Here is a 9936-nt window from a genome sequence, read left to right as displayed (position 1 = left end):
GAAATGTAGACACAATGAAGTTATCGAGTGCAGAACAGAAACATATTGGGTGGAGAGAAGGTGACAACAGCACTGGGATAAGGAGAAAGAGGGCAGACGCTTATAAAACATCCAAAATAGAGGTGAAGGCCTACAGTGTCATTACCAGACTGAGAATAGGTCATACTAATCTGAGTTCACTTTGTAAATGGGAAAACACCCAACCAGCTTGTGTGATATGTGTCAGGAACAGGAAAGAGTGGAACATGTGATAGTTGTGAGTGGGAAATGAACTAAGGAACAAACCGGAATGTGAAGGAGATAGACCTGTTTTATGAGATAGAGTAGACACATACCAAGTACCGCCAGAGGGCGCTGACATATCAACACACCGGAAAGTAGCCGCCAATTAACATAAAGAAGAAGAAGAGGCGCAGCAGGCGTTGTGTTTCTCTTCAATTTCTATGATTTACACACACTGACGATATTGTTTTCACAGTATGCAGTAAGAAGTAAGTGATAGCCGTGATAGCAGCTTGTAGTAAACTATATATATATGCAGGAGCGCAGACGTAAAAACCACGTTAGACTCATGTTTATCACGTCCTTTACTCCTCTGGTAGCAGCCGCCGCTTCGTGCTAGCTAGTTAGCTTCGCGTGGACTTTTTGTTGTTGTTGTTGTTTGTATAATTGTCATAGACCTCACCAGCTGATCGTGATCCTCTGTGTTACTCGGACGTGGACAGGTAACGTGGTGTCGTGTTAGCTGTCCGTGAGCACGATGGCCACCCAGAGAGTGCTGCCTCAGAGCAAAGAGACGCTGCTGCAGAACTACAACAAGAGGCTGAAGGACGACATCAGGTCCATCCTGGACAACTTCACTGAAATTGTCAAAACAGCAAAGGTACGCAGACACACACTGTCAGTATTAACAGAGTACCACTTGTTTCATGTCTCATCGCCGCCTTCATGCCTCTCACTATGGTCTGTCTCCAGATAGAGGAGGAGACGCAGGTGGCTCGAGCAACTCAAGCAGAGCAGGACCATTATGAGATGCACGTGAGAGCGGCCAACATTGTAAGTACCAATGTGAGAAGGGGGATTGTCTATCACATCTGTTTATAGATATCTGGACACATTGACATTTCAAATAGTGTCAAACTATAGTCATCAAGTAAATTTGTTATAATGTAAGCACATGATGGCAGCATTTCACCTTTTTCCAGTGATGTTTGCTATTTTTTTAAACAAATGTGAGCAACAGTACCTATACCTAGTACCATGTGTGTGTGGCCAACTGTTGCCTTTATAATGTGTCTCTAAATAACTTTCAGGTTGGAAATACAATCTTATTCCATGGTGTTTGTCAGTGTGTGTGCTGTGTTAGGTTGTAACAACTCTATTCAAGCTATGTGGCTTTTATACTGAGCTCATGTTTGTTGTGGCTGGACTGTTTCACTTCCACTGGGAGGATGTAAGATACAATTGGTTAGATGAGAGCACATTTTGAATGAACAGCATGAAGTTGGGTCTGTTTCCGTCATACGTCACAATCAGTCATTTCTAAATGCATGTCCCTCGTCTGTGTCTTTACATCAGGTGCGTGCTGGTGAGTCTCTGATGAAGCTGGTGTCTGACCTGAAGCAGTTCCTGATTCTGAACGACTTTCCCTCCGTGAACGACGCCATCAGTCTGCAGAACCAGCAGCTCCGCACGCTGCAGGAGGAGTGTGACAAGAAGCTCACCTCACTCCGTGACGAGATCGCCATCGACCTGTATGAGCTAGAGGAAGAATATTACTCCTCCAGGTACAAATAGGCTCATACCTGTCCCCATACCACCACCTCTCTGCTGTCCCATGCCCAGCACCATGTACTGTACTGTCTCACCTGTTGCCATTCACTGCTGAGCCCAAGGAATGGTTAAGTACTGCCAAACATCTAAACCTGACACCACTTTGTGCTGAGTTAATTCCATCGTCATATTCAAACGGTACCATTCATCAACACAAATCATTGCTGAGGGTCACTGTGATGGAGTTCATCTCATTAATTGACTTTACATTGTTACTGATTCACACAAGTGCCTTGACTTTTCTACTGCTCTATAATGCCTGTCAGAAGTGGTCAAAGTGGAGTAGACTTTAGCATTAAATGGGTATACCACTGAAAATCAGGAGAGTAAACTTATCAATCTCTTGACAAATTCAGCGTGTACTTTTGGGCATTCATTGCAGTTCACTGATGCAGTTTTTCTGAACTGGGTGTATTTCTATAGAGTAATTACACTCGTCATTTTCCTGGACTGTGGCTATCAATAGGCTTGTAACAAATACCGTCTGGTACATGGGAGAGACACTTGCTTTAATAATAATGAGGTCTCGTAGTTCATTAATACTTAAATATTTTAAGCTGAATTAACACAAAGCTTTGCAGGATAAGGGTATAAAGAGAATTACTCATTAAAGGAACTAAAACTATATAGAGCATAGATTTGATCAAGAAAATCATTCTTCATTTTAAGATTATTTATATGTAATATTTAAACTATAAATAAAATGGTGGTGCCCTATATGCTACATTTTAAGGGTGGGCTGTGGATGGATGTTTGTTATACAGTGTGTAGTAGGTCAAAGTTGAAGCTACATTGAAGACTTTCTGAAGCAGATGTTTCCTAAAAGCAAATAGAGGATAATCTATTTAATTGATTCCGTCCTAAGACCATAAGATGTAACCATACAAGTGGTTGTGAATCACACGCGGTGTGGTTTTTTATGTGTATTGGTTTGTGTCAGTTGTTTCAATAGACCTAGAATAATTAAGAAATAAAGTAGAGACAAAACCCTCTAGTAGTTTGTCTTGTTTTCTGTGAGAAAGTATGAAGACATGTCTCTCAGTCCTGTTTGGAGCATGTTGGGTGTGGGCCTTCCTTCCTCACTGCACTCACTCTGCTTTGTCCTCCATGAGCAACTAATCCCACCTTTTTTGCCAAACTTAAACTCAACAGTTGATCTTGAGTCACTCCTCTAAACAGACAGCCATTTCATGGGTTAATGGTTTCCATTGCTTCTGCATAACCTCCATGCTTCTATCGTACGTTTGCCTTCATGTGCTCCTCTGTGTATGAATGTGCTTATTCTGACCTCCTGCTCTCGTCTGCTCCTCTCTTTCTGTGCTGCGCTGACTCTCTGCCTCCTACTGGTTTCTGCTCTGCAAAGCTACAGTCAGTGGGACAGCTCTGATCTGCCACTGTGCGAGGCCTACCGGCAGCGAGACAGTTGGGCCTCCCCAGGCAGTAGCTGCAGTTCTACCCAGGGTGACAAAGAAGACATGGACGGACCTCCATCACAGGAGACAAACCCCCAACACCATCTCAACGGACACGGGACTGCCTCTATTGAGAAACAATGAGGAGGAAAATTGGATACTGACTGCAGTACACTTGTGCTCAGTTTGGACAACAGCGTTTGGCTAATTTCACATTGTGAAATAGCGTCTGATTATGTTCACCACTGTTTTGTTTTAAGGCCTCAAACTGGACTAAAACTTCGGCACTGAGCTAGTTTTCCTTTGCATTAATAAGTATTGCATTACAACAGTTGAATTAGGAAACTACGGAACAAGATCAAAAGTAACATTCCTCAGTTTAATTGACTTTTGATACACTATATTCTGTATACACTGACAAATAGTGTACCTTTGTAGCACTGAAATACAGATATACTTTTTTATATTGATATGTTGGACTTAACTATTGAATGAGTGTATGTTGTTCATACATTTAGTTTGTAAAATTTTGCTTTTTGGAACATTCATTTCTGCTTTTGTACTCCACCAAGCACTGAACAAATTAAACAAGTCGAATGTTTGTGGTTTTATCTTTTTAATTAAAACTGCTTTGAAACAATAAGACAACTCACAACTTGAAGATGAAGCTTTACAAAGGACTAAAAAAAAAAAAATCAACAATTCAGAGCAGGACTACCAGTTAATTTGACAATTCTCATGTCCTTCCTGCATTTCCTAAAACACTCTGGTCTTATTCATCTAAATTCTTGAGAATTAGACAAAGGTTACTGATATGAGCACACAAGATTTCTTCAGGATGAATTATCCTTTAGTGAAACATATTCCAGAGGATACACTGTCTACAGATAAAGACACAAGGCTATATACAATATTTACAACACAGTCTTGGGAATTCTGTCCTTAACAGCTGCTTTGGGAAACTAGCCAACAAATTATCTTTCAAGTTCTTAAAAGCAGCAGTTCCTCAATATCGTCGATTCATCTTCTTGAACTTTTCATAATGGTAGTCATCTGTGGCTTTCTCGTTGTTAGGACGTTTGCGGTAGTTGGGTGGCGATGATGCTGTACATTAAAAAGAAATAAGTCAGATTTCATAAAGGCTCAAAATACCTCATGCAAGTATTTTATTATTTGTACAAATGTGTGAAAATGGTCTTACCTAATTCTAAACAGTCTAGAACAACACAATATGAATAGGCTAATGCTCGTAGGAGAACAGTGTGTGACTGAGCTGTGTGCAGTTTTTTACCTTCTGGACCCGGTTTCTCTGTGTCACCGACACGCAGCGGTCTCGCCTTGGGCTCTTCTCTGTGTCTGTGATGCCTCTGTGGCGCATTCACGTCCTCATGATAGACTGAGAAAAATAAATAAACACAGTCAGACAATCTCTCATCTCTTGTTACCTCTCACAATGACCCTCACTGTTTAAGAGACTGGCAAAACTCACAGCGGTTGTGCTGGACGTAGTTGACAGCGATGTTGGTTGGTACAAATGACGTGCCATGGTCTTTTTTCTTGTTCCTTTGTTCCGCCAGAAGCTTGGCTTTGGCTTCTTCTGTATAGATAATATTCTTTATCTTTGCACTAGGAAAGAAGTTACAGAAGCAAAGTTACATCCCGCCTGTCTGCTCATCACTGCCTTGCCTCAATGCAGCATATGTCTCTCTTTTCGAGGTTAGATCTAAAGGATCATTTAAAAACTTTTCAATACGCACTCAATGCCAAGGTCGACTTCAGGGATCCCACTCAGCATCTGATTGGATAACATCTCCTCGGTCTTCTTGGCAGAGTTGACGCGGATGTTCTCAGGCAGCTCATACAGGTGGTCCTCTGCATTCTTCACCTTAATTTTCTGTTCCTCTGCCTCCACCAAGCCCTTCCTCTTTTTCAGCTCTGTCTCAATATATTTCATCCTGTGGGGTGACATGCATTTCTATGAGTCATCTGAGTAAATATCCATAATTGCTTCCTAGTGGTGATTACAACATGCATGTTGTGTTAGATCTTCTGTCTGCACCTAAAACATAAATCTGATCTTTTTTAACTAAATTGAATTTTCTAACTCAAACATGCTGGCCCTTCACATTGAGATAAAGCTGGTGTTGAATATTATTGTTCAACATGTACACGGACAAATCACTTGGTTCAGGTTTTGAATATAGATTAATGTGATCAACTAACTGAAGTCTGACAACAACGTTTCCAGACTCTACGCATGATTAATTTTTGAATTAACACTTTTGGAGCAAGTATACATACATGTCTGCGTCCTCGTCCCTTCTGTTAGTTTCAGCCGAGAATGAGGTGCCCAGGTTGAGGTCTGTCTCCTCCTCTGTCCTGTATGAGAAACAAATGTCCTCTTGGGTCAAATCAAGTATGCTCAGGTCATGTTGTTGTGGCATACAGTAATAGTACATTTAACACTGCATCAGGATAATTAAAAACAGTCGTGGATTTACTTACATGTCCCTGTTCCTGTCTTTGACTTTCTTCATGTCAACAACACCTCCAGTCTTGAGTTTGAATGGGTCATTCTGTAAGATTTTTTCATTATTATAATCACATTGAATCATAAGCCACTTAAACACTAATAATTAATAAGACATAAATAGTAATCCACTTACATCAATTTCAGCCTCTGGTGGCAGTTTCTCTCCAACCAACAGGGCAGTTACACTAAACGAAAGGAAACCAGGAATAACAATTTCATCTCATATGTGTTTTAATACACTTCAGAGACGAACAACAGAGCATTACATTCACGTTACCTGACTCCGGTCTGTCGTTTCCGCAAACTCTGAAGCTCTTTAGCCTCTTCTACTTTGGATCTAAACCAACAGGAAATACATATAAATTGAATCCCATTGCAATATATTGTCTTAGAAATACAAAGTGAAGTCGAATACAATGTTTTTTTGATACATGAAGCCGTCGACCACGTTAACTCAAACGTTACAGTAAGTTAGGCGGTGTTTTTGTTCACTTGGTTTAAATGAAGCACTTTACCTGACTGCTTCAGTTGTCTCTTCCTCCTCTGCGTCTGATGAGCCTCTTCGCCTCCTAAAGTTTTTGCCACACGGCATTTTGATGATATTCAACGTTATTTCTTTGCCCACGAAAAAACTCGGTAGCAGATAGCTAAGTGGAGAAGACTTCAACGGGCGCACAATAATATTGCGTCACTTCCGGAAGGAGGAACTGCACTTCCGGTCCCTTTAGGTAACCATAACAAACATGGCGACTTACATGCAGGTCGGCAGGTTGTTGGCTATTTCAGCAAGACTTACGCGTCCGTAAGTTTACTTGTTTGTCAGTTGTCGTGATGAGATACCCCGTCGTTTATATTTTAGATGCTTGTTTGAATGCACTGGCCTCTTAACAACCAACATGTGACTGACGTTAAGTACTAGCGGCTAACTAGCTAGCTGAATCAGTGTGTGACGCAGGCAGATTACTTCTCAGTATCGTGTTGAAGAGCTTTGACTCTTCTAGTCACAGTCACTTATACTATTAAAAAGCTTATTGACCCCTTTCAAAAATTACCTGCTGATGTTATGTGTTAATGTCTTCACAAATCTATCTAACTTTAGTTCATGAATTTTGCATCCCATTCAAGGTACAGTCTGAGTCTCCTCAGACTCCACATGGATATTTAGACACTGAAATAAATAATTCAGGTTCTTTTCTTTTCTTTTCAAAACTGCAAATGTGGCCTGACACACATTACACGGCTAAGGTTTCTGTCTTGTTGGAAATGTAATCGTCTTGCAACTTACTGTTTGATTTTAGCTTTTTTTTTTTTAAATACATAGATTTAACCGTGTACACATCTCAAAATAATACATTTACAGCAGTTAATTTCTTGCAGTTTTTATACCTGAACTTAATTTAATTCTGAGGGACATTAAATTACTTAGAAATTTTACTTACCAAATCTGTGCTTTTCTCTAAATCTCTTGTGGATTTATTTGCTATGTGGCTTTTACCATAAATCCTGTCTCAGATAGCCTATATTAAATGAACTATAATAATTGCTCTTCTCCAAATGACAGTATGCAAAGGCTGCACCAGACATTGATTTACTTTGACATGAAACTGACATCATATTGTTTGTGATTTTGGTAAAGATTGTGTATCTTAATTTCTGAAGGTGTGGCTTATGAAGAAAGCAAAGCACTGTGATTGACATTACAAAATGAAGGGGCACTGTTGTGTTTCTCTGTCTTGCATCATGCTTGTGTAACATAATGTTCATTTATATTGTGTGTTTTGGTATGTGATTTAACCCCAATAATAGCAAAATTCTGCATTTTACAGGGTAGAATTACCAAAACGCAAAAGTTGAGCTACATTACAAATTCAAATACAGATGTGAAATGTATTGTTCGCCATGGCCAGGATTAGACAAACACTGACTCTAATATAGAGTTTGTGCTTCACTGGCTATTGTAGGGCCTCTTTGCCAACGTAAAAAGCTGTATTATTTCATTCACTAATGATTTGCGTGTATTTGTGACTGTGCACAGAGGGTTGTTAAACTTCTCATCATGTGGAATCTGTAAATGTAATTGTCACTGTAGTAACTTTTTGTATCTTTTTTTTCATGTGCTGTCTCAGTGTTGCAGCCTGTGGATATCAAAGCGCCGGATTACACTGGCCTTCACACAACCATAGGGTCACAAACATAAAGCCACAAAACCCCCAATGGATTGTTCCGGGTTTGTATTCATGCAGCATTCCTGTGGTTTTCTTAATATGTAGACAACTCTATGACAGATGTTACACTCTTGGTGTTTTATCTGTTTAAAGGAAGGACCATGTTTGTGCAGACACAGGACACACCAAACCCGAACAGTCTTAAGTTTCTGCCAGGTCGTACAGTTCTTGAAGAAGGAACTATGAATTTTGCTGGACCTCGTGATGCATTCTGCTCTCCTTTGGCCAGGTACATGACTTTTTGTACAAATGTTTATGTGAATGTATAATATGAACTGCTATATGTATAAGGCACGGTTGTTAGTGTTTAAGCATAAAACCCATGAGCAGTTTAATTTCTTTACTACACTAACTGTAAAATAAACTATTCAAATGTAAAAAAAAAAAAAAAAAAAACCTCAGTAATGCTCTGTATTGTTTACAGACAGCTGTTTAGGATTGATGGAGTCAAGAGTGTCTTCTTCGGGAGTGACTTCATCACCATAACAAGGGTGAAACCAGCGGCAGTTAATGTGCACCTCATAGTGTTGCATTATGTAATGTTAATACCTGTAGTAAAACATTTTCTTTGTTCTGTCCACTTAGGCTGATGGAAACATGGAATGGAAAGTGATAAAACCTGATGTATTTGCTGCCATTATGGACTTTTTCACCTCTGGACTACCAGTTGTCAGTGAGGACAGCAAACCCAATGTCGACACAGGTAAAAATTTCATCCATCAGTGTTGGGAAAACCCTGAAATTGAACCAATAGGAAAGGTTTTCTTTTGTGAACAAAGCTCCACCTCTCTTTTCAGCAATATCAGATGACGATGATGAAGTAGTTGCCATGATCAAAGAGCTGCTGGATACTCGAATAAGGTAGCTGCTTATTATGATGTGCTTTGACGTTAATATTGGTTCCATGTCACTGCAGCTCCTTCTCACAAATCCTGGTGTTTTGTTTGTCAGACCAACGGTGCAGGAGGATGGAGGTGATGTTGTGTATCGGGGGTTTGAGGACGGCATTGTTAAACTGAAGCTGCAGGGCTCTTGTACGAGTTGTCCCAGTTCCATTGTTACTTTGAAGAGTGGAATCCAAAACATGCTGCAGTTTTACGTCCCTGAAGTTGAATCAGTGGAACAGGTTTGTTCTCCTGCAGGATGATACTCTGTTTACTTTCTGCTTAATTTAGTAACACATATTCACCTTATTTCATCACTGATATTGTGTACATACCTGCTCAGTGAACTGATCTAGTCCTTTATAGAGGTGAACAGTATCTATAGTAGCTACTGTATATGACATAAAAACATTAAAAGTGATAGGCATTGCAACAGGTTTAGTTTATCACTCTGAACAGCGTTATTGCATGAACAATCTGTTGCCATTACCTGATAACTAAGGGAGTGTTCAAATAAACTGTAAAACATATTTTGTGTTTTAATAGGTTTCCTAATTTAAGTGCAGTACTAATATTTCAATCTCTTAACTAAAACTAAGCATTATGTGTTTGTCCACAGGTGAAGGATGAGGAAGAGGAGATGAATGCTCAAGCTTGAACTGCACTGACACCAGAACCACATTTACACATTCCCCTCTCTCCCGTTGACCTGCTTTACTTGCAAGAAAATGAGCTGTTGTATGACATAGCTGTGTGAAAGACATCATCATCATTGTCATCATCATCATGTAGCTCACAGATGTGACAGCTGATTTTGGTAGCAGTTTGAAGTATTTAAAAAATATATATAGAACAGAAGAGCACAGCCTGACTGTAGAGCCGAAATGAATTCAGCTTATTATTTCACACTGTTACACATTTCCTCAATCAGTCACTAGCCAAATCAGCCTGTAGGTTTCAAATATATACAGAGCTGTATGTTTGTAAATAAAGATTATTGAAATATTTTATAATTGTACCCTGGCTTCTGTTTTCTTTTCTCTTTCCCC

The 9936-nt window shown here is 39.7% G+C and overlaps 3 protein-coding genes across 3 annotated transcripts; 2 read left to right on the top strand and 1 right to left on the bottom strand.

Moving 5' to 3' along the window:
• Positions 1-396: 396 nt before the first annotated feature.
• On the top strand, positions 397-2827 carry med22 (mediator complex subunit 22). Its single transcript, XM_083978376.1, has 4 exons — positions 397-491; positions 726-883; positions 976-1056; positions 1579-2827. The coding sequence occupies exons 2-4, from the start codon at positions 761-763 to the stop codon at positions 1795-1797; spliced, it is 423 nt and encodes a 140-aa protein (XP_083834502.1). The 5' UTR covers positions 397-491; positions 726-760; the 3' UTR covers positions 1798-2827.
• A 1029-nt stretch (positions 2828-3856) lies between these two features.
• Positions 3857-6462, bottom strand: cUnh9orf78 (chromosome Un C9orf78 homolog). Its single transcript, XM_083978874.1, has 9 exons — positions 6294-6462; positions 6056-6115; positions 5912-5963; positions 5751-5821; positions 5547-5624; positions 5003-5200; positions 4735-4871; positions 4537-4641; positions 3857-4349 (listed from the first exon to the last, which is right to left on the bottom strand). The coding sequence occupies exons 1-9, from the start codon at positions 6368-6370 to the stop codon at positions 4252-4254; spliced, it is 876 nt and encodes a 291-aa protein (XP_083835000.1). The 5' UTR covers positions 6371-6462; the 3' UTR covers positions 3857-4251.
• Positions 6463-6493: 31 nt separating this feature from the next.
• On the top strand, positions 6494-9905 carry nfu1 (NFU1 iron-sulfur cluster scaffold homolog). Its single transcript, XM_083978377.1, has 8 exons — positions 6494-6580; positions 7905-8005; positions 8097-8232; positions 8428-8494; positions 8589-8706; positions 8801-8864; positions 8955-9129; positions 9507-9905. Exons 1-8 carry the CDS (start codon positions 6522-6524, stop codon positions 9543-9545), a joined length of 759 nt encoding a protein of 252 aa, XP_083834503.1. The 5' UTR covers positions 6494-6521; the 3' UTR covers positions 9546-9905.
• The last annotated feature ends 31 nt before the right edge of the window (positions 9906-9936 follow it).

The sequence above is a fragment of the Trachurus trachurus genome (assembly GCF_905171665.1).
Source record: "Trachurus trachurus genome assembly, chromosome: 9".
NCBI lineage: Eukaryota > Metazoa > Chordata > Actinopteri > Carangiformes > Carangidae > Trachurus > Trachurus trachurus.
The sequence above is the reverse complement of the archived record's forward strand: the minus strand, read 5'-3'. Positions and strand labels throughout refer to the sequence as shown.